General features: G+C 32.7%; 1 protein-coding gene across 1 annotated transcript; it reads left to right on the forward strand.

The window, feature by feature from the left end:
- The first annotated feature begins 20498 nt into the window (after nucleotides 1-20498).
- On the forward strand, nucleotides 20499-21436 carry LOC114327781 (fork head domain-containing protein FD4-like). Its single transcript, XM_028276493.2, has one exon. It carries the CDS (start codon nucleotides 20556-20558, stop codon nucleotides 21294-21296), a length of 741 nt encoding a protein of 246 aa, XP_028132294.2. The 5' UTR covers nucleotides 20499-20555; the 3' UTR covers nucleotides 21297-21436.
- Nucleotides 21437-25895: the final 4459 nt, after the last annotated feature.

Raw genomic sequence — 25895 nt, forward strand, 5'->3', positions numbered from 1 at the left:
AACTAGTATTTTATTATTTTCATCTCGGATACATCTAATCTGATTAAAATCTTTTGCTTTCTTTGCTCTCTGTTTGGCTATTTTATATGTCTTCGTTTCGCCTTCCCTGGTATCAAGTTGATCGTATAGGTTTGAATACGCTTCTGCTTTGGCTTTTGCTACTTCTATTTTCGCTTCCTTTTTCGCCACCATATAGTTTTGAAGGTCTGTGTCGGATCTGGTTTCTTGCCACTTTTTATATAATTTTCTCTTCTCTTTTATTTTTCCTTGTACTTCATTTGACCACCACCAAGTCTCTTTATCCTCAAACTTTTTTCCTGACGTTTTCCGAAGTATTTCAATAGCAGTTTCTCTAATACTACTGGCCATTTTTCTCCAAATTGTATTAGGGCTTCCTTTCATGTTCCAACATATTTTATCTACTATTCTTCTCCTGAATAAAAAAGGTCCTTTCTCATCTTTTAGCATCCACCACTTGATTTTTTGTGGTCCTCTCCGATATTTTTGTTTAGTTTCGCTTTTTACTTCGATGTCCAGAACAAGCAGCTTATGTTGTTGGCTTACTGTCTCACTAACTATTACCTTGCAGTTCTTGCATTCACGTATGTCTTCCTTCCTTATCATGAAGTAGTCTATTTGGGATTGATGTTGTCCACTTTTGTAGGTAATAAGTTGATTTTTTCTCTTTTTAAAGAATGTGTTAACAACCGCCATATCCAATGCTGTTGCTAATTCAAGCATGTCATCTCCAGCTTCATTTCTAGTTCCAAAGCCTAATCCCCCATGTATTGCTTCGTATCCTGTCTTGGCTTGGCTCACGTGTGCATTGAAATCACCTCCTATTATAACTTTCTCCTCTGCTGGAATATCACTCAGTACGTCTCCTAATTGATCATAGAAAGCTCTTCTTTCATTCTCACCCAGACCTGTTTGAGGAGCATATACACACACAACATTGAATACCTCTTTATCAATTACAACTTTCACTGACATCATTCTATCACTCGTTCTTACAACTTCCACTACGTTATCTTTCATTTCACTATCAGCAATTATACCAACTCCATTTCTAGTGTTACTACTCCCTGCATACCACAATTTGTAGCCTTCCCCTAGTTCTTTCGTCCTTTCACCTAAAATAAGTATAACGTATGAATTAAATGCAAAAATTTTAAATGTTGACTAAGGTTAAAAAAAGTTTAGGCGATACTTAAAGGATGTTCACATGCTAAGCCACCAAAATTGAAAATATATCGGTAAAGGAAAGACCCTTTAAAATGATACAGTCATGGATACATTGAGACCCACGTCAATAATACGGGTTCTTCTTCTTCTTTCTCTTCTTCCTCTTCTTTTTCTTCACGAGACCTACGTCAATAATACGGGTTCTTCTTTCTCTTCTTCTTTTTATTTTTGTGTAGACATGACTCTGTTTTTAATATGCCTCCACTTAGTTGTCCTTCCATCGTTTTCGTGCACTTCCCACTGATCGTCTTTCTAATGGGAAACTGTCTCACGTCATCTATACTACTACATTTGTTGTTATTCTAGCTCTGTTCCAGTACCTTACCATATATTTTTCTTAGGGTTCTCATCTCTGCTGTTTCCATCATTCTTTTTGTTCTCTCTGCGTTGGGTCGTGTTTTTGCCGCCTATGTCATTGTTACTGCCTATTTGCCATATTTGTTATATTTTAAGTATATGAAACTATAATATTTATTAGCGAAAAAAAAAATAGAAAACGAAAATAGTTGATGGTAAAACTGGCATTGTTATTTAAAATGGCAAGTGAAATGTATAGCATTAAAAAATTACCTATTAAAATATTAGAAAAGGAATATTAGAAACCGATCTGAAAACATATAATTACAGTAGTAATAGATTCAAAGCCATAATTAAAATATTTTTTTGTAATTGAAGCTTTAATAAAATAGTAAGTATTTGCCCAATTAATTTAAAAGGAAACTCATAATTACAACTTTACACAAAACGAAGTCCGTACTGTACAATTACTAAACTCATTATCTAATTACTGGCAATTTTCTTTGTACAAAACTACCTTAAATAATAATGCGATATATTAATTTAATTACAATTTAAAATGTAGCGTAACATAGTCGTAACAAATTTTTTATAAATTTCAATTTATGTATAATTCTTTACAAAAAAATAAAAAATAAAAACTTTATCTTGTAAAACGTATACTTAAAATCCCTAAAAGGGTTTATATCACAACAAAACGTTTTCGGAATCAATATTGCATCATCAGTGTTATCACAGGTTTACGTGTTTTAAGCCACCAAAATATACGGGTAGACAGCGAAGTGTATCGCATACAATCTGTCATATTCGATTGCTCTACACTGCTCTACTTGCTCTACACTGCTGACCTACCCACAAGTAACAAAACAACGTGTGCAACTTTTGCTGATGACACTGCTGTACTAGCCTCTCACTATGATCCAAATACAGCATCCAGAACCCTTCAGAAAGACCTTAATAATATACAAATATGGCTTAAAAAATGGAAGATAAAGGCGAATGAGAGTAAATCCATCCATGTAACCTTCACCATGAGAAGACAAACATGTCCATCTGTAACACTAAATGAAACGCAACTCCCACAAACCGATACTGTCAAGTACCTAGGAATCCATCTTGATATGAGATTAACTTGGCAAAATCACATTTTTACAAAAAGAAAACAACTAGGAATAAAATTTCGAGAAATGTACTGGATCATCGGTCGTAAATCTCAACTATCACTTGAAAACAAACTGCTGATATATAAAACTATATTAAAACCAGTGTGGACCTATGGTATCCAACTTTGGGGGACAGCCAGTCAAACTAACCTAGAAATATTGCAGAGATTCCAGAACAAAGTCCTTAGAACAATGCTGAATGCCCCTTGGTACGTGCCAAACTATGTGATAGAGCAAGACCTCAATGTGCCATCCATAAAAACTGTAATAACGGAATATTACAAAAAATATTCCAAGAGACTAGAATCTCATCCAAACGAGTTAGCCAGCAACCTCACTGATGACCACAATGATGTACGACGCCTGAAGAGATTCAAAGTAGTGGACCTAGCAAGAAGATTCGAATAATCTGTGATAACTAAACTTATTTTAAAAATGAATAACCATTTTCAAACCAATGAACAACCATTCGAAATTGAAAATGGTTATTCATTTTTGATTTACATTTACTCTGTGGTGGAGTATGAAGGGAACAAGTCTCGTTGGAACTTTACCGCGCTGAGCAGATGTGACGTGAATTGTAAATTGTAGAATTCCCTCATCTTCCTTAGTCTCAGCATCCGTATGGCTTGCAAATTGTAGAAGCCTCGGAGGTGTAACCAGAGAAGGTTCCCATTGTTTTCATTCTGGTGGGATATGTTATATGCCATTAGAGTGAAAACTTAGTCTTTAAACTTATTTTAATTTGTTTTAATTTAATTTATGTAAAGAGGGTGATCACTGGATCTCCCTCTACAGGTCAAATTTTCAATTTTTGTCAAATAATTTACCTATTGTTCTTAGTTGAGGACAGATTGTAAATATTACAACATTAAAAAAAATCTTCGATTGGGGTGTCCATATTGAAGCACTTTCTTCTCCACAGTGAGAGTGCCTCATTTAGATATATTTTAAAGAATGTAGGTGCTACGCAGCAGCCTTGCTTTAGGCCCTTACTGATAGGAATTTTTCTAGATTTATAACTCATAATTATAGTAAAAAAATGAACAAAATCAAAACAATAAACGAGATTTAGTTTCATATACTGGATCAGCAAGGATCAGTGTGAAAATTACAGGGGAATTGCGGTAAACAAAACAGCACAATAAGTAGGATGTATGGGAAACTTATTAACAATAAAATAGAAAATGACTATAGAGATCACTATAGAGTATAGAAGTATTAAAACGACTATAGAAGAGCAGAGGAGCAAGCTGGCTTGAGAGCTGGGCGGTCACAGTAGACCACTTGTAAGTGTTGTACTTACTCTATTACGCAAGTTATTGAGAAAATAAAAAACAAACGTCAATAAAGAAGTTCACCTGATGTACGTAGACTTTCAAAAAGCATATTACAGAGTGCCCCTCAGCAAACTATGGTGAACCCTACAGCAAACCAACATAAAACATGGTCTTATCAAAGCAGCCCAAAATCTGTATAATGGAATGACTACAAAAATTAAAACGGGATATCAAGGATGTATGAGGGGTTTAAGGTAACGAAACAATTGAAGTAGGGTTGCTGTATGTCACCTACCCTTTTCAAAATTTATCTGGAACAATTTATCTGTAGAAAAGAAAATGTAATGGTATGGGAATCCTTCTCAATGACGAGACAGCACTATACACTTTATGTTTTGCTGATGACCAAATTCTGGTTGCTCAGGATCATGATGACTTGAAGTTACATGACGCGGAAGCTAATAGAAGAATATTTTGTTTTTAATAAGTTTCCCATACAAATGGAGTGTCGAAGTCAACATTAAGAAAACTGAAACCATGTGTATTGGAGGGACAAAGCAGTCCATTACATTAGACGAATGGGGTAGAAATTAAACACTGTGATAAATACAAGTACCTGGTCATAAAGATAACTGAGGAACACTCGATGCTGCTATAAAAGACAGAAACATATAGGGTAGAAAAGCTATATCCATGATGAACGGCATTCTGTGGGACCAAACAATATCTAACTTGGAAAAAACATATTTTTACCAAACGAAAACAGCTTGGACTTAAATTGAGAAATATATATTGGCTCATTGGACGCAATTCCAAACTATCTTTGGATAACAAAATTTTACTCTACAAGTCCATACTCAAGTCCATATGGACTTATGGGATTCAGCTATGGGGCACTGCTAGCGTCTCCAATAAAAACATCTTACAGCGATTTCAAAACAAGGTGCTGCGTGCCATAGTCATTGCGCCATACTATGTATCCAACGAGGTGATTCAACACGACATACCCCTATAATCCGTGAAAGAAGCCATACAACGTTTTAGTGCTAAATACTATGAACGAGTGTTAGTGCATCCTAATTCGTTTGCCAGGTAATTAAATGTGCGGGACGTCTTTGAAGTGCGTAGACTAAAACGGCAACTGCCGTCTGACTTGGCCAACTGGATGTATTCAAATGTATTCAGACTGATAAAATTATAGTTTTAGAATTGTAAAGAGTTACTCACTGGAGTAACTCTCTACATGTCTGTATTGTTTTACCATAACAAAGGCTTAATGCCCGATTGGCAGATTGCTGTACTCAATGGAGTTAATAAAAAAATAAATAAAGATAACTGAAGAACACTCGATGCTGCTATAAAAGACAAAAACATACAGGGTAGAAAAGCTATATCCATGATGAACGGCATTCTGTGGGACCAAATAATATCTAAAGAGAACAAACAGCTCATATACAATACCATACTTAAAAGTGTAATCACATAATATGGTAGTGAAGTTTTTCCACTGAAACAAAGAACAGAGAAAATGTTACTAGTAACAGAAATGGACTTCTGGAGAAGAGCAGCAGGCAAATCAAGAAGAGATCGGATACCAAATGAGAGAATACGAGAAATGATGGTAGTCACACATACAATAATTGATGGCATAGAAACAAAACAACTAATATGGTACGGCCATGTACAGAGAATGCCAAATGACAGGATCACTAACCAGATTTTTGCATGCACTCCATAAGGTAGAAGGAAAAGAGGAAGGCCGAGAAGAAGCTGGATGGAGGGAATTGAAAAAGAACTAGAGAAAAGAGAAATCCCTCCAGGTCTATGGTTAAACAGAGAAGAATGGCGGTTAGGAGTCGGAAGGCGTCAGAGAACGCTGTAAACCGATAAGTTGTAGTAGTAGTAGTAGTATGTAGTAGATAAGATAAACACTGGATCATCTACCTCTTGAATTCACTGTTGTACATAAGTCTCCTCCATCCACTTCCAATGTTCTCTATTCTTTACTTTCTGCATCCAATGTCCCGCTGTTTTTCGAGTTACCTTTAGAATAAATTTTTGATTTGTTTCCAAACCTTATCCATGTCAATTAATTGCTAAATTTATGTAAAGTCAGTTTTTTTATAATTTGTGATACAATAAAGTAGCGATATTTTCTGTTGGTTGAATCTTTCGAAGACATTTTATATTATAACATTTAGTCCAGGGCGCATCTGTTTTGAGATGGAAGTTAAGAGGTGACTCATATTTTTTTTTGCAGAAATTTCTTGGGATTACCTCCTATAATAATAATTGGGTTATCCTCCCACTCAAAAATGTCCGGAACATTGTTTAAATAATCAAAACGTCAAAAAATTAAGGAAAAGTTAGATTATTTTCTTTGTTTATTGATTATAACTTTCAAACTGTTCACTTTCGAGAACTGTTGTACTGATATAAAAGTTGCATAATTAAATTTCCTACAATATATGATTGGTTACAAATTTTAAAAATTGTCACCCTTGTTGCAAAATAGCAATAATTGCGAAAAAAACATAAAAGAACAAGTATTTGCATTTTACGTTTTTCAACCATTTATGCTACACTTAGTACCTTCATATTTTACCCAGAAAAACTATATAATATAATAAAACAATACTGTAAATTTCATTAATATCGGTGCAATAGATTTTACAAAATAAATTTTGCAATCCAGCTTTCGCAAAAAAAAATCATTTTTTCAAAGTGTTGCAGGACCGACAATAAAGCAGATAGCAAGTTGAATTTTTGAAGTTATACTTCTTTAGGCGCGATTGAGATTGAGGGTGAATTTATATTGATCCATGCGCATGCGCACACCGACAGTTTGATATTAGTCTTTATACGGTCTCTGATTGGGTGTTGAAATGATCTGTCAATAATTGTTCAATATGGAGGTTATCGGTAAACAAAAATGTTGTATAATATATTAGTTTTTATTGTTGTGAGGACAGAAATAAAATCAAATTTATAATTATAGTGACTTTTTAAATAGTTTTGAAAAGCCACAAGTACGTAATTCTAAATGTTTCAGTTGTATTCCAAAAAAAATTATCTTCATACCTATTTGGAAAATGTAAAAAAAAATAATGTACTTACCTAGTACTTGGTATGCTATACCCCTAGTAGGCAATGCTTTAATTTACATAATCTGATTACGAACAAACTTTCTACAAATTTTCATGTAATGTATCGTTTTCTTACTCTATATATTGTTGTATTTTAATTCGACAAAAATCAAACAAATAAAAATCCATATAAACAAAATGTCAAAAAGTTGTTCAGTTTGTGTATATTCCCACATGACGTATACGCGAAGGTAGTGCAGTTTGAAATCGCACGACTCTCGTACGGCGGGATACACGCGGGAAGTAGGTTCAAGCCCAATGCAAGTTATATCATTTTTTTATTTTTTTTTTTATAGATTTTATGATTGTAAGTATATTATTATATAATTTTTTTCAGAAAATACGTATTTAATTAAAATTTTTGGCAACAATTATTGTTCAGAAATCATTTGTGGCATTTTTCAATGTGTTTGTGTGTGTTTTATTCTTTTATTTTTTTAATTTGTGGTATTGTTTTAATAAAAATTTTTGGAAAATAGTAGAGAAACTGTTTAAAGTATATTGATTTCGTTGAAATCATATAATAGAAGTATAACTTCTTACGTGCGTACAAAGTACACACACTCTTTTTTTATGTATAGAATAGAAGGATACCGTACCCTTCATTTGCAATTTTTAAAATTAAAATCAATTAACTACCACGGCCCCAGGAATTTTTTTAAATAAACATTAATTTTTGGTGCTACGCGCAGGACAGCGGTGTTCGATTCACACAAGTTGATTTTCACCAACATGTCTTCCAATCTTTATCTACTATATTATTTTCTTATACTATATTTTGTTGTATTTTAATATTTTAATTCCACAAAAATCAAACTAATTTGATTATTGTTTGTGAAATATTGTTTAAACAGTTGCATATGTTTAAAAATAATAAACTTTTATTCTCTAACTTATGAACAAAGAAAGTTTTTGACAACAAAGTGTTATTTCAAAGGACAGAACATGTGTTTTTATTTTGCAATAAACAAATTTATTTATTTATATCGAAATGTACTAAAAATTAAAATTTGTCAATCATTATCAAAGGTCATTGGAATGCCCAATCAGAGCAAACTATCCGCTGCCCTGCGCGTAGCACCAAAAAGAATGTGTATTAAAAAAATTCCTGACGCCGTAGTGGTTAACCGATTTTAATTTTGCAAATTGCAAATGAAAGGTACAGTATTCTTCTATATGTAAAAAAACTAACCTTGCTGTCTGCTTTATATTCAGTCCTGCAAGATTTTGAAAAAAATATTTTTTTTTGCGAATGCTGGATTGCAAAATTTATTTTGCAAAATCTATTCAACCGATCTTAAGAGGATCGGTACGTATTTTCGGCTGCAATGCTATTCAAATGGGGATTCATTTTTTTCGAATCCTGAGAAAACTAATAAGTACTTTTGAAAAATTTAAACGCAGAATGAAAGATTACGTTATTAGCGAGGGCCGAAAGTCCCTGAGAACTTCTATAATGTTTATTTTAATAAGTTACAGGGGTGAAAAACTAAGATAAAATTTAGTGTTATTTTTAATTTCAAATATCTCATTCAAAATAAACTTTTTATTTAATCTAAGGGACTTTCGGCCCTCGGTAATAATTTAGTCTTTCATTCTGCGTTTAGATTTTTCAAAAGTATTTATTGGTTTTTTCAGGATTCGAAAAAAATAAACATAATGCCGTGGTAATATTTTCCAAATCTATCTTTGTCTTACAACGCACTCAGCCGAATATAATATTGTCAGTCAGACACTGACAATCAGTGACAATTTTAAATATTTGACATTGCATCGGGAATATTTTGAGTTATTGATGAAATATTATTTATATATAGTGTATATTATTTGATAAATAATGATTTAAGACGTGAACTTGATAAAAAGTTATTTATTGTGTATTATTTGTGGAAGATCCAAGCAGAGAATACATCAGGATAATATATTCTGTGATCCAAGTATTTTGTTGTTAAAGATGTTCAAAATTGTAAGCGTTCCATAACAATATATTATTAAAAAATCACTTTAACACTTTTCCTCTTTTCTCGATTGAGTATTAGTTTTTGTTGTACAAATAAATTATTAAAATCACTGAATACATAGTTAGTGAAAAAATTATCACATTTATTAACTGAATTAATAATTTGCAATTATAAAAATAACACTTATCCAAGAACATTCAAAAGCCATCTCTTTAAATTAATGATGACATTTTCAAGTAGAATGACATTCTAGTAATGTTAACATATCCATACCAGTGTGAATTTTACTACACGTAATTTGCCGTGTAAAGACAGAAAAAGTAGGGATTCACGTAAAATATTTGCGAATTATGTACCCATAGCCTTAATGAAATTCGCAGAATTGTTTTCTTATACCATAAAGTTTTTCTTGGTAAATAATTATGAAGGTCCTAAGTGTAGCATAAATGGTTGAAAAACGTAAATTGCGAATACTTGTTTTTTATCGTTTTCTCGCAATTATTGCTATTTTGCAACAAGGGTGACAATTTTAAAATTTTTAGCGAATTCTATATTGTAGGAAATTTAGTTGCGCAACTTTTATGTCAGTACAGTACAACTTTTCTCAGAAATGAATACTTTCAAAGTTATAATCAAAAATCTAAGAAAAAAGTCGAATTTTTACTTCATTTTTGACATTTTGATTATATTTAAACAATTTTCCGGACCTTTTTGAGTGGGAGGATAACTCAAATATTATTATATGAGTTATAGGTCTGGATCCCGCGTATGAAAAAAAAGTTGATTAATAGCAAGCTGAAAATTTGTTAATAGCTTAAGGGTGTCTAGTCGGATAAACTTCGATATATATGAACACTGGAACAGGGGCAGTTTTAATCGTGGAACAGATTAAAAATTTGGAACGGTCACACCACGAAAACGGCATATTTATTTTGTCCGACAGAAGAGACTTAAACTCTCCGAACAGAGATTAAACTCTCATGCAAAATTCAGACTGCTGTTTATCACCTGTCACAATTCCTGTCATTTGACATACTCTACATGTTCCACTCATTAAAACGCCCATTTGGTGATAATTAGCAGTCTGATTTTTGCATGAGAGTTTAATCTCTGTTCGAAGAGTTTAAATCTGTTCTGTCGGACAAAACACATGTGCCGTTTTCGTGGTCTGACCGTTCCAAATTTTTAACCTGTTCCACAATTAAAACTTCCCCTGTTCCAGTGTTTCCATATATCAAAGTTTGTCCGACTAGACACCCTTAAGCTATTAACAAATTTTCAGCTTGCTATTAATCAACTTTTTTTTCATACGCGGGATCCAGACCTATTATTTTCAAGCAATTTCTGCAAAAAAATATGAGTCACCTCTCAACGTCCAAATGTACCTACTAATATTTTTACAGATGCGCCCTGGTCTAATTAGATTTCATCTTATTTATTACTTTCATTCTTGTAATACGTAAGTATATTTGCATCTACTGAATAGGTGTTTACCACAATGCATAGGTTGGTTTTTGTGGTTTTAATGGAATTCCAATATCTTCTGTTAATTAACACGTAGTCTACTTGATTAACTAGTAGCTAGTTCTAGTACCTACACTCGTAAAATTTTTTATGTTTTAAACTGCTGTTCGACGAACGCCTGTGTTAAAAATACAATATGTTATCTTTAATTATACCTTGATATAGGTATAAAATAAGTAGGTACTTGTATTACGTTTAGATCGAAAGATCTTGTTCACTTTGTTTCCCACTAATTGTTTGACTTTCTATGAATATGTGAAATAATCGCATCGATTAAGTTTGTAGAATTATAGTTTTAAAATAAAAGTGTATAAAAGAAATCGTTCTCATTACAATAGTTTCAGAGATAACATCTGACATGGTTGTATATAGACATAGATTTCTCGTTATAGACTTATTGGTTTTAATTATTTTACTTTCAGGTGCATTGTCTGTTAAATCAGTCATTAAGGATTGTTATCTAGATGAAATTTATTTATTCTTAAGATAATACTAATTTTTGTAAAAGTATACTCCGTGATGCTTATATGTAGGTATGTGCCTACAGTTTTCCAGGGCCTATTTTACCACTAGGTACATGAGGCACCTGCCTCGGGCCCGCATTTTAATGGGGCCCGGAAAGATCACTAAAATTTTTTTTATTGCAATAACAAAATAAATTTTCAAAAGTCTTTCATTCCATTCATTGAAAATTGCGTTGGACCAATTAAGCGGAGGTTCAAACCAAAAAGGGTTGACGTCAGTAGAAACAAATGATTTTTCAGGGAAAATGAATACGTTAGACTTAGAGTCTATTCTTATGACGACGATTTGGAATAAAATTTGGCACCGAGTAAATGCAACCATAAAAAGTTACAGTAGTGTGTGAACTTTACAATAGCTTATGGTAGGGGGCACAATCGGGGATTTTTGCAGTTACTCGAGCGCGTCAGATTATCATATCTGGAGAAACCTGGTACCCTGCAGATGTACCTCTGCCATATATTGGCTCTTAACACAGGGGAGTTCGTTAAGGAGGGCCCAAAAAAAATATATCCTTAAAAATACTCGAAATTGTCAGATTAAGATAAGGTAAGTTAGGGACAACTTGTTGAACGAGAATATGTGCCGAAAATTGGAAGCATTTGAGATGTGGCTATATCGGAGAATTCTTAAAATCCCATGGACTGATCGGGTCACAAATGAGGAGGTTCTTAGAAGAATGGGGAAGAACCGAGAAACACCATCAAATCTCGAAAGTTGAAATACTTTGGACACATTATGCGAAATGAATCCAGATATGCCTTTCTACAAGCCATCCTGCAAGGAAAAATATTTGGAAAGCGAGGTCCAGGAATAAGAAGAACATCCTTGTTAAAGAACCTCAGAACCTGGTTCAACACAACATCTGTGCATCTTTTCCGCGTTGCTGCAGATAAAGTGAAGATTACCATGATGATCGCCAACATTTGTCACGGATAGGCACATCAAGAAGAAGAAGAAGAAGTTAGGGACATGCAAAACAGTGTATATTTCAAAAATCTGACGATTTGCGCGGGGCTAAAGAAATGGGCGAGTTAAAAAGTTTCACAAAAAAAAAGCGAATAATTAGCGAAATGAACGACAGATCGAAAGACTATGAATATGAATATTTTTCAAAAATCTATCGAATGCTGCCAAACCTGACCCCCCACGGAGAGACGTGAGGGGTAAATTTAAAATTTTAAATACAAATCCCGCAATATTTCGCAAAATAAACATTAGATCGAAAAACTGTAAAAGACACAAATATTTTTGAAAAATCTAATGAATGGTATTTACCAAACATGACCCCCCACGGAGGTGGGGTGGGGGTTACTTTAAAATCTTAAATAGGAGCTCCAAATTTTTACAAATGAAGAAACGTTGCTTACAATTTATTTAAATATAGATATCCATTAGCAATAGCAACGCTTCAGATGAAAGGTCTTTCTCGGTACTAAAAAGAGTCAAGTCGTATTTAAGAAATTCTCTAAATCAACAAAGTCTGTCGTTTTTGGCTATTTTAAATATAGAAAATGATATATTACAAAAAATTGATACAAATAGTAGGAAAGCCTTGGGTGCTAAATTTGCAGTTACTAAAGCGTCATAGGGACCTGTCGGGTTATGAAGATTAGGTTCTAAAACCAAAAAAAGTTATGATAAGTTAAGTTTTCCCTTTTAGTGGGATTTTTTAATTTAATTTTCGATTATAGCGCCATCTATCCATAATTAGAAAAAATGTCTCGAATAAAAGTTACTTATTTTTTTGTAAGGAATCCAAATCCGAAAAATAAAAAATGGGGGTTCCTATTTCATATTTTAAAATAACTCGTGTCGTTTTTGATGTCATTCGATAGATTTTTAAAAAATATTGAACACGCATTTTTCAGTTTTTCGATCTTATGTTCATTTCGTCCATTTCGTTTCATTTGGTTTATAGGTATTTACGGGCCCGAAAATTGTGTAGTGCCTCGGGCCTGATTTGAAGTAAAATAGGCTCTGCAGTTTTCTAGGTAACTTTTTGTATTAAATCTTCTTGTCTTCTTGACTGGTTTTACAATTCGGGGTGATTCTGCGTCGCATCCGCTATATAGCCCACCATTTTCTACGATCTTGCGCGTTCATTTTCCATTGTTGCACCCCAATCCTACATAAATGCTTCAACTCATCCTATCCTTCCATCTTTCCCTGTGACGACGTACTGATCTTCTGCCGTTTAGCCCCTCAAAAAACACTGTCTTCAACACTTTGGCTTCCTCTGATCTTACCAAATAAACTGCCCATCTCATCCAATTAGCTTTTATATGTCTGATAGGCCAACTGAAGTACAACCAACTGAAGTTGGTCTGTGCCCATTGAATTGGCAAGTACCTAGCATCTTCGAGCAGGGAAGCATGGTGCCCTTTTAGCATGTGTTCCATTATATCTATCAACATCGACTTGTAGTCATCAAATTTTACTAAATTATATTATGTAAACCATATATTATGGGTTTACCACTATATACCTACAGTGTGCTAGTTTCAAACTACTCGGCAGAATGCACTGAAGATGTTCTGTATTAGAACGAAAACGTTTTGCAATCCATGGCATTTTAGATAGTTTTTAAATAAACGATTTTATACCAGAATACATCTCGAAGTTTTTACTTCTGTATGAGTTTTTTAAAATTGACTGATTACAAAATTGATAAGTGATCGAAGACATAGGCATAGTTTTAAGACAGAAAATATTGAAAATCAATTAGTTGTACGGTCTTCTTCTTCTTCTTAGCCTTCTATCGTCCACGTTTGGACATAGGCCTCTCCCAACTGCTTCCATCGGTCTCTATCCTGAGCAACATATTTCCAATTCGTTCCGGCTACTCTTTTAATATCATCAACCCATCTCATCTGTGGTCTTCCTCTCGGTCGTTTACTTTGGTAAGGTCTCCAATGTTGTATCGTTGCATTCCAACGTTGGTCTTTTTGTCTAACAGTGTGGCCTGCGAAGCTCCATTTAAGTTTGGCAACTTTTGTTGTTATGTCCTCGACTTTTGTTTTTGATCTTACCCAGTCGTTCCTCTTTTTATCTGACAGTCGTATACCTAACATTGCTCTTTCCATAGCTCTTTGTGTTGTGGCTAGTTTATTCATATTTGCCTTGGTTAGGGTCCAGGTTTGACACCCATATGTCATGATAGGAAGGATGCACTGGTTGAACACTTTGGTTCTCAAATATTGAGGTATTTTGCGGTTCTTAAGTATCCAACCAAGTTTTCCAAATCCTGCCCATGCTAGTCTTGCTCTTCTATTAATTTCCGCACTTTGGTTTTCTTTGTTTAGTTTCAGGATTTGGCCTAGGTAGATATATTCCTGGATTTTTTCTATCTCACTGCCATTTATAGTTATGCGTCTGGGGTCATCTGTGTTTGTCATTATTTTTGTTTTCTTCATGTTCATTTTCAGGCCGACGTATTGGGAGCTGCCTGCGAGTTCTTCCATCATAATTTGCAGTTCCTCGAATGAGCTCGCTATAATCACAATGTCGTCAGCGAATCTGAGGTGGTTTAGCTTCTTGCCATTAACGTTAATGCCATAGGTTGACCAATTTGTCGTTTTGAAGACGTCTTCTAGTGCTAGGTTGAAAAGCTTTGGCGATATTACGTCTCCTTGTCTCACGCCTCTCTTAATAGGGATGGGATTTGTATTTTCGTCTAGTTGTACTATCATATTTGCATTTTCATATATATTATGTATTAGTTGTCTATATCTCGAATCTATTCTACAATTATTAATAGCTTGTTCTATGGCCCACATCTCGATACTATCAAACGCCTTTTCATAGTCTACGAAGGCAAGAAATACGGGTAGTTGGTATTCATTTGCCTTCTCTATCAATGTTCTCATTGTCAGCAGATGGTCTGATGTACTATATCCTTTGCGGAAGCCAGCCTGTTCCACTGGTTGGTAATTGTCCATTTTGTAGGTCAACCGGTTGTTAATAATTCTCATGAATAGTTTGTATACTTGACTGAGCAACGATATCGGTCTATAATTCTGTAGGTCACATTTGTCCCCTTTTTTGTGTAAAAGTATTACTAGACTTTCGTTCCAGTCTTTAGGGATCTTGCTATTATGAAGACATTTATTAAATAGCTCTGTTAGTATAGGGATTGTTACTGTTTTGCTTGTTTTCAAGAGCTCAGCAATTATACCGTCCTGTCCTGGAGCTTTATTATTTTTTAGTTCTTTTAAAGCTCTTTCTATTTCGAATCCCTTTATACGGGATTATAGTTGTACGGTACCCTCGGAGATCCGTGGAAAAAATTTACACCCAAAATAACAAAATTCAGTTTGGCAACACTGTGTGAATGTTGATAGTAACATATCCGTTTTAAGATAAACAGAACTTTAATTTAGTCCAGACAGATTAATATATTTTTGTGCCAACAAAAATGAGACTTTTCAACCAAATAATGTTTCACATATGATGTGCAAAATAATTTTCAATTTGGTTTCTGCTAATGAGCTTGCTTTTTTTGTCATTAAAGTAGAAAACACTTTAAAATTTATTCTTCATAATAATTATCGTCCAGTTCTCGTCATAATATTTTCACTGTACTAATATCCGTCGAATAATTTACAATGATTAATGCGATGTTAAAACATTTTATCGTTAACGGTTTTTCTGAGACATATCTTATTTCATTGATAAAATGCACAGTCCCACCGATTTCCACTTGAACAATTCCACTTGCCAATATGTTATGATTCATTTTTTAGTAAAAATTTGTGCCTATACAAGTGCTTGATTCTTCAATTTTTGTTACTTATAAATTCGAGCTTTACTATTAAGCTCCTCGTTCCCCTAAATAGAATCGTATAACCAAAATAAGATTGCCTAAATGAGAGCTTATCTACAACTTTTTTGTCATTAATCACTTTTTTCGAATTTGCTACAAATAAAAATTTGACATGAATAATTTTTAATAGGTAATTAGAACGAAAACATGCATTGTTTCGGAAAAATTCAAACAAGCTTAGGTATATTTTTCTAAAACTTTTTTTGTTAGTTTATATACATGTTAAAGTAAAAGTTCTACTCGCAGATTTGGCCGCTAATTATTTATTAATTGATTAAACAATAACAATTGTTTTGTATAAATAATATAAGCATTTTCAATAATACTTATTAGGAGGAAGACAAATCCACAGACATAAAAATTAGAATAAATATATTTACTAAAAACACTAATAATATATTCTTTTCAAGCACACCTTATTTGCACTACGTAACTTAAAAGATGTAGCGACTAATACCATACTGTCGGTGTGCGCATGCGCCAGGAAATGTAAAAATTCACCCTCATGCCTAAAAACGTATAACTTAAAAAAAATTTCAATTTTCTCTCAAATTACGGATACTTATCATAATTTTATTACAATTATGATAACTATTTTATTATCACTTTTACGAAAAAAAATTCTTCATAAAATGCTGTCCCTGCTTTAAAATCTAAGATACAACCATCAGATATCAAACTTTTTTAATTTTATACGAGGTATGTAAAAAATGTGAATTTTTCTTAAGAGTTGCCTTTATTATTCACAATATTTTAATTAGAAGAATGTAATTGAACACTAAAACAAATTTTTTAATTCCAAACAACTTTTCTTAATAACAATTTTCGATATTGTGAAATTTAATGATACTTTACTCTTGATTGAAATTCATATTTTTTGACATACCTCGTATAAAATTCATTCAATTTGATATTTGATGATTACATCTTTGATTATATACCATGCAGGGTATTTTATAAAGAATAACTTCTTTTCGTAAAACTGATAGGTAATAAAAAAGTTATCAATAGGTTCCAAGTTACGCAGACATACTGTACCTATAAGAGCCAAAAAAAATTTTTTGCTGAACATTTATTATTGTTGAAGCTTATTATTAAATGTATTTTAGGTCAGTTTTACAGAAAAAAGTTTTGATCACTTTGTATAAACATTTTTTTTAGCTGGTAATTTCCGGTTTTTGTATTACATTTTTGTTATCTTTCTTAATTTTATTAAAAAGAAATAGTTTTTTTCATTTCTAAAGTAAAATAATTTAATGCATTTTAAAGATTACATCCTAAGCTTTAAAAAAGCACTTAGGGGAGACCGGGGCAAAACGAGGCTCGGTGCAAAACGGGAAATGCATCGGTGTGCATTATAGTCGTCATAATATCGGCAATAGCGCCATTCGAAAGAACGTGGGTTGACTCACTTCAGTCATTAGAAAGAAACTTCTAATCACGTAGTGTGCTTCTTTGCAGACATAAAATCCGTTTTCTTTTGTTTTGTTAAAAATTTTGGTGATATTTATAGAAGTGGTATAAGGTGAGTAAGCCAGTTTTATCACGTTTTTCATTCAAATATGATAGTTATGTTACTGAATTTTAATATTGCGTGCTGTGAACCGTTTTATATCTTTTACCTTAGAAATTACTAATTTTATTTGAAATTATGTCTATTGGGGCAAAGCGGTCGGGGCAAGACGGGATATTATACCATCTTGCCCCGCTCTCCTAAATTGCCACTACTTTAGCATTTAAACTTTGTAAGAAGAATCTGACTAAAACTAAAACTAATAAAAAAAATCGAAGAAAACTAAAGAAGAAAACGAGATGGACATTGACTCATCAGAAGATGATGAAGATTGTGGTTGTATCTACCTTGGATACTTATATTTGCAGTCAACTCAGGGATGGCTAGTGTGTAGTGTCTGCCATGGATGGGCTCATAATTCCTGCGCATATGTTGAGGATGAAGGCGAAGGGGCTCATATTTGTGAACTCTGTCTGCCTGACTAAAATACATTCCCATTTTGCCCCGTAGCATTTCCCGTTTTGCCCCGCGACCGGGGCAAAATGGGAATTTCGGACTGATAAGTTAAGTTCTTTATAACCAAATAACTAAGCAACTTGGATTATAAATAAAATAAGTTATATGAAGTTTAATAACAGGTGATCCTGTCTGACTTTGTTATTTTTGAATACACAGTTTAGTTTTCTTTCTATGATTTTTTTCTTTCTTAAGTATCCCCTTTTGCCCCGGTCTCCCATATAAAACTGTAAGTAATAGATCTGTTCAAACTTGAGTAATACCGTCTTAAAGTGGTAGTAATTCTATAAAACTACGAAGATTTCAAAAATTACATTTTTTGAGACGTCATATCATATGAATTAAATTTTTGAGATTTTTTTTTTGAACGAAACATCATTTAGTAAGATGCTTGAAAGGTAAGTTGTGCAAAATTGAGAGTTTTATAAGAAAAATGGTATTAGTTACACATTTTTAAAGCATTTTTAAACAAAATTCATGTAAGGCTCACTTTCCGCCCCCACCATACTTATGCCCATATATCTTATTTCTTTTTATTATAACCATAAGATAGCTTAATTATTCTTCTTTTAGGTTAATTTGTAAAATATTACTTGATCCATTAGTTACAGAATTACATTAAAATAACTCAACCGTGCATTTCGCCGTACGCTAGTTTACAGTGCGCCAATGTTTGTGAGAAGGGTGACTTTAGCGTTATAAATAAAAAATTATAGAAGATACAGATTTAATTTTAGAAAATTCTTTATATAAGATTTTTTGTAAAATTTTCTGAATTTTTCAAAGGTCAAGGCAGTTTTGTTCTAAAATTTATATTTACGGAGTTATTTAAAAAACATCAAACTTCGTAGTTCATTTGTTTAATACAAAATGAAGCACCCACTTCTCGAGTAGAACTTTTCGATATGTTGTTTATTAAACATTTCTTAATGAAACTACAAAAAGTTCTATCTTGTTTGATTTTTTCCGAAGTGAAAATCTATATGCACTCCCCTATATGGGTTAATTTAGACGTGGATTTTTGATAAAGGTGATTACCTACCTACAAATTGAATACGTGATCAAAGACATAGTTTTAAGACCGAAAATACTTATTGAAATTTAGTTGTAACCATTTGCCTATAGGTATACTTACCTACGTTATGCCTTTTTAGTTTTCTTCAATTTTTGTTATAAATCCGATCTTTCACTTAACCCTTAAACGCCCAACGGCCCAACCTTTTTTAGGTTCCATGTACGCCCAAGGGTGGGTAAAAAATGTCCTCCTCGAAAATAGCTAATATATTTATTGAGAGTTGTTGAAAATGGATTAAACTTAAGAATCTTATGCTTAATAAACACAGCATCTTCTAAAATATTAATATAAACAATTTACAAACCTTACAACAAAATTACAATGTACATCAAAATTAACATACCAGTAATTCAGATTTGTCGATATTCTCCATATTCTTTCTTTCAGCCTCCTCATTGGCGGATAATTATGTAGATTATGTAATTATACATCGATAATTATATGGATTATCTTCCTACCAACGAGAAATTATATAGAAACCTTTAGTAACAAGTTTTGCCAAGGGTGTACTTTTTATGCCCATCAATATTAAACTCAAGATGCTGCTTTTATTTTCAAAATTATTGGTAGAACCAAATTAACATTCGATAATGGGCTGTCTTTTTAACAATAAATAATTTTTAAAAAAAATTTAAACACGTAATAAATATGTTACAAGGGAATACGCATTAGGTGGACATTTTTTACCCACCCTTGGGCGTTTAAGGGTTAATAGATAAGCTCCTCGCTCCCCTACATAGAATCGTAAAATCAAAATATTGCCTAAATGAGAGCCTACAACTTTTTTGTTACTCACTTTTTCCGAATTTACTATACAAACAGAAATTTGACAGGAATATGTAATTATTAATAAACCAAAGCAACAATGATAAATTGTAGATAATAATTATTATATAATATTTACGTTTTCTATAAATTCTCGAATTATGTAAACATACAATAGCGACAATCAATTAAATCAATTTTTGGCGTTGTCCACATCTCGCTCAAAAACAATATACCTAACAACCCCAACAACAAAACAATAATTTACATTTTGGTAAATGAGCTAATAAATGGTTATGAACCATAAAATGTTTTCACTCGAACATAATGACTAGTACGTACTAACGGTGTTTACCAAACTTACTGTTTTCGAAATGATAACATAAATTTCATTTAACTACATCAGCCATATTAAATGAATCTTACTCAAATAAAGCAATTTATTACAAAATACGAGAGAGTGTTTTATTGGTCCACCTCGATCTACGGACTCGTCCCCAATTGGCTTCAGTGTAAACCTCTGAAAACGACAGGCGTTAACTGGAGGGCGCGGCTCAAATTGCCATTGTTCTGCTACGGCCAATCCCCGCTCGCGAAGGCGTGGATTGTCGGTTTAGTCCCACTAAAGCAAAGAAGAGATCAGTTCAAACAGTTGTTTAGCAGAAAGCAGAAGAGTTGTCAGTTGCTGTGTTTGTTCAGTGAGTTACTAAGTGATATTTGAAGATGCCTAGGCCGTCTAGGGACTCCTATGGCGACCAGAAGCCTCCGTACTCTTATATATCGTTAACTGCGATGGCTATATGGAATTCACCCGAAAAAATGCTACCCTTATCAGAAATTTACAAATTTATCACCGACAGATTTCCATATTATAGAAAAAACACACAGAGGTGGCAGAATTCGTTGAGGCACAACCTATCTTTCAACGACTGCTTTATAAAAATACCTAGACAACCTGATAGACCAGGAAAAGGAGCTTATTGGGCACTACATCCTGCTGCTTTCGACATGTTTGTGAATGGTAGCTTACTGCGGCGAAGAAAGCGCTTTAAGTTGTTAAAAAGTGACAAGGAAATACTGGAAAATGAGCTAGCAGCCCTTACTAATATAAATAGGATATTTTTTTCACCACCGAATGGTCCTGTGGACGTGAATCCTGCAGCTCATCCGACGGTAGTAGCCCCTCAGCCTTCTCCGCCGATTATCACGAAGACGCCTGAGACAGCAGTCACCTGCATAAGGCCGAAAAGGTCCTTTACTATAGAAAGCTTAATCTCTCCAGACAAGCCGACGCCTGTGGTTCCTAGTGCTACACATATAGTACCCCACGTTCATCCCTGGATGTTATCCACGTACGACCTATCGTTTACTAATCCCATCCCCTTAATGCCTCCTTCTGCAGCTCATTACGAGGCCTATGGACTTGCTTCTGCCGAAGAACTATTTAGAGTTTCGCAGTTATAAGAATTTAAGTGATTTTGTATAGAAGAGTTTAGGAGATGTTTGGAAGGAAGCTGTAACTCTGTGGGAGTTCTAAGACTGAGTTGACTGTTGTAAAAAGTACGTACTTTTGTTGTGATCTTTTTTTTGTATAAGTATTTATTTTGTTGGTATTATAAATGATATTAAATTTACAATATTTGTTTTTGTTATATAGATGAGGAATATTTTTACTTTTCGACTATTTTTGTAGGGGTAGGTCCCTGGATTTTTACCAAATTATAGTATATTATTGTAGCTTAGAAAAGTAGCCTATAGCCAATTTTTTAGCCCTCTTAGTGGGCCTGAGATATGCTCACCAATAGGTCAAAATAGCCCTTTTTATTCTATATTTGAAGAGCTATATTTCTATGCCAAGTGGCTCGATTTTAGCGCACAAGGTCTCATTTTTCTTTTCAATAAGTATGTCAACTTTTTGATGCAATAACTTGAAAATCGCAAAATACAGGGTGATTGATTAGTGGGATAAAGCTCAATAGATCCGCTATAGTAATAGATAGCAATAAAAGTTAATAACAAAAATTGTAGCCAACTTTGAGATTCACATTACAAAATGTGTTAGAATGTTACAGGTTGTTCGATAACACAGTGGCAGACCAAATTTATATTTTTTTAAATGGAACACCCTATATTTGATTTTATATTCGAAACCCTGTTAACTTCTCCATCACAAAAATATAAAGGTTTGTTATGTTATGCAGGGTATTTACAAAGTTATAACCAATTTTGTATGAAAATCGTAACCAGTTCAACTCCGTGTATAAATAAAAATAAGCACAACAGCAATGGTTTATTAATGCCATATTTTTTTATTTATTGTCAAAATTTTCAAGAATTATTGACATTGCCAATTTTCTTTATATCAAATACAGGGTGAGCCAAAGCGCAAGTACATCATTTTCTCAGTAATGTTAAATGGAACACCCTAGATTTGATATCATAATTGAAAAGTAACATTACCTACCGTTCTTTAATTTTTATATAACATTCCCTATGTCCAAATTTATTAGTTTTTGAGATATTTTCATTTTTCAGAGCAAATTATTTTAGGTGTCTAAATTTATCTAAATTTTAAGTAAGCCATGACTAAATTGACAATTGGCGATTACTGATTATCAAACAGGTAATCAATGTAGCAAATAAAGAAAAATAATAATTTATTAGTATGTAATACATTTTACAAAAAAAAAACACAACCACAACATGCAACATTTTTGAAACAATTAAAAACTACTTTTTTATGTAAATGTAACAAATAAAGAAAGAAAATTAGTAATAAATTTTACAAAAAAAACACACAAACACAAAATACAACATTTTGTGAAGACAATTAAACACTACTTTTGCACGTAAATGTAATAATGTAACAAATAAAGAACGAAAAATAATTTATCAGTAATACATTTTGCAAAAAAACATGTTTGAAAAAATTGGAAACTACTTTTGATAAAATATTTTTAATATTTAATTACATAAGATGTTCAAAATTGCCTCCTAACACATTTATGCACGCCTAAAAACGATAATTGAATGAGCTACTTACTCTACGAAGCATTTGTAAATTAACACATCGAAATACACTTCGTATTCTATTTTTCATCTCATAATCTCATCCCTTTGTTGTTGGAGGTATTTTATAAACTTCATTATTACGTAACCCCAAAAAAATCAGTCCAGTTTATTAAATTCTGTTGATTTGGGTGGCCACGACTGGTACATTGAAAAATGAAAATATCTCGAAAACTAATAAATTTAGACATAGGGAATGTTATCTAAAAATTAAAGTACGGTAATGATACTTTTCAATAGTGATATAAAATACAGGGTGTTCCATTTAAAATTACTGAGAAAATAATGTACTTGCGTTTTGACTCACCCTGTATTTGATATAAAGAAAATTAGCAATATAAATCATAACTGAAAATTTTGATAATACGTAAAAAATATGGCATTAATAAATCATTGCTGTTTTGCTTATTTTTATTTATACAAGGAGTTGAACTTGTTAGGATTTTCGTATAAAATTGATTATCTATAACTTTGTAAATACACTGTATAACATAACAAACCTTTATATTTTTGTGATGGAGAAATTAACAGGATTTCGAATATAAAATAAAATATAGGGTGTTCCATTAAAAAAAAAACATAAGTTTGGTCTGCCACTGTGTTATCGAACACCCTGTAACATTCTAACTAATTTTGTAATGTGAAACTCAAAGGTGGCTAAAATTTTTGTTATTAACTTTTATCGCTATCCATTAATATAACGGATCTAAGGAGCTTTACTCCACTAATCAATCATCCTGTATAGGTAGGTACTTATTATTTTGTAGGTTAAGAAGAACGAAAAGATGATTTTCAATAATTGTCAAAATTTAACTAAACGGGGAAAAAAATATAAAAGCTTCCAAATAAAAAGGTTTTTGAAATAGGTACCTTTCAAACTATCATTTGTAAATTTAAATCCATCTATGGTTTGTTTTTTAACCAAAGGGAGTGATTCAAATTTACCGCGCTGTATTGATTGTTTGTAATTGTTCCAACCGCGGGCAAGTTTACTCCACTGTTATAAAATTTTGACACTAATGACATTTATCAAATTTTGACACTAGTGACATTTCATAGGTTAATTAAGTTTTTCTACAACCACTATTCAAAGTGCACTTTTCTGCACGGTTTTATGTTAGCAAACTTGATATTTTCTCACAGTATAAGATATTTGACATTAGTGTGCAGAAAAGTGACGTTTCTATGCCGCAAAGTGACGTTTCTGTGCCGCAAAGTTCTTTTCTGCACAGTTGACTACCTCATTCTGAGTAACGTTATATTCTGTTTACATCCGTGGACTACCGCATTTTGAGTAACGTTATATTCTGTTTACATCCGTGGTTAAACTTTAGACAAATATATAACCTATAAGACAATTATTATATTTAACTATAGCATAGAAACTAAATTATGGATGTTACAACTGTTTTATTTTACAATTTTATTCTTATTAAACATTTTATAATTATCAAATAACCAATAAGGATTTAGCAACCTGTGCAAGAGACGTCGAATGAAGTAGGTTTTGTTTAAATCCGTGACTGCATAAATATAATGTCAATAATGTGTAATAATTGTTTAAATTTAAACAAATTAAGGCAGTGCATTAATTTTTTAACTGATTTCTGTGCAATTTATTTAGGTATAATAAATTTAAATTGATTAGTAGGTATTAATTAAATACAGTTTAAAATTTATCACATAGGTACCTATAATAATTAATCGTCGTTTGGAAATTGTGATTTTTATTTTTAGGAAAAACTGTGCTTGTAGAAAAAGTATAGTGTGAAACACGTGCAGAAAGGTAATTTCTCACTCGTTTGAATTGCGGCACTCGCTTGCGCTCGTACCGCAACTTTTCAAACTCGTGAGAAATTAGTACCTTTCTGCACTTGTTGCACAATATACTATATATCGGCGATTTTTATGTTTTCTGTGTTATTCCTTTAATTCTTAGATTGTTAGTCTGCTTTTATATAAAAAGCAGTTGTTTTTGGAACTGTTTAGCGACGTATTAATTTAATATCATATTTATGGATTACCGTTGAGGGCCGACTAGATCAACCAAAAAAGAAGATGTATTTGTTTATTATTCTAGTGACTTTCTTGAGTGTGAATCTGACTTTTTAGTTTACTCCTCCTGGTTAAAAAATAAACTATAGTATATTCGAAGATACAATGTTTAAAAATAGCGAGTTTTTCGAAAATTACATTTTTTATCATTTTTTGTAAATTGATAGTATAGACAATCTACTTTTTCCTGACAATCTCAAATTGCATAAAAATTTAGGCGAATGTAGTTTGATATGCATACAATAATCTCCACTTATTGGCATTCTAGGCTAGAGCCTTAAACTATTTTTTTGACTGCCTAAAAATTGAGCTTTTAGCTTCATAAATAAGCCAACACATGTTGTCGTTAATGATTTATCTCATCTGTTTGGTTACTCTGCAATATTAGAACCTAGCGAATTATTAAAATAGATAACAAAACCTCAACTTTAAACGTCTAATGAAGTCTTTACGTGGTCGAGAATCAAAGTTATGGCAGTTTTAATTTTAACTTTAATCTAACGCATGAAATACGTGAACGCTACTACTGCTGTATTTGAGATGTTATGTTTTCTCTATATTATTGTACGGAGATGAGGCATGGACGCTTACAGACACCACTATTAAGAAACTTCAAGCATTTGAGATGTGGCTTTATAGAAGAATGCTGAGAATATCAAGGACAGCAAGGATCACGAACAAGGAAGTTCTACGAAAAATTAAGAAGGAACCGTAGATTGTGTTTACCATCAAACGCGTAAAACTGCAATATCTGGGACACGTTATGAGAAATCAGCATCGTTACTCTCTGCTGAAGTCCATATTGCAAAGTAAAGTCAAAGGTAAGCGTGGACCCGGTAGAAGTAGAATATCATGGCTGCAGAATTTAAGAACATGGTTTAAGAAATCCTCAACGGAACTGTTTCGAGCTGCAGCGAGCAAGGTTATGATTTCCAACAT

Source organism: Diabrotica virgifera, chromosome 7 (assembly GCF_917563875.1).
Source record: "Diabrotica virgifera virgifera chromosome 7, PGI_DIABVI_V3a".
In the NCBI taxonomy this organism is placed as follows: Eukaryota; Metazoa; Arthropoda; class Insecta; order Coleoptera; family Chrysomelidae; genus Diabrotica; species Diabrotica virgifera.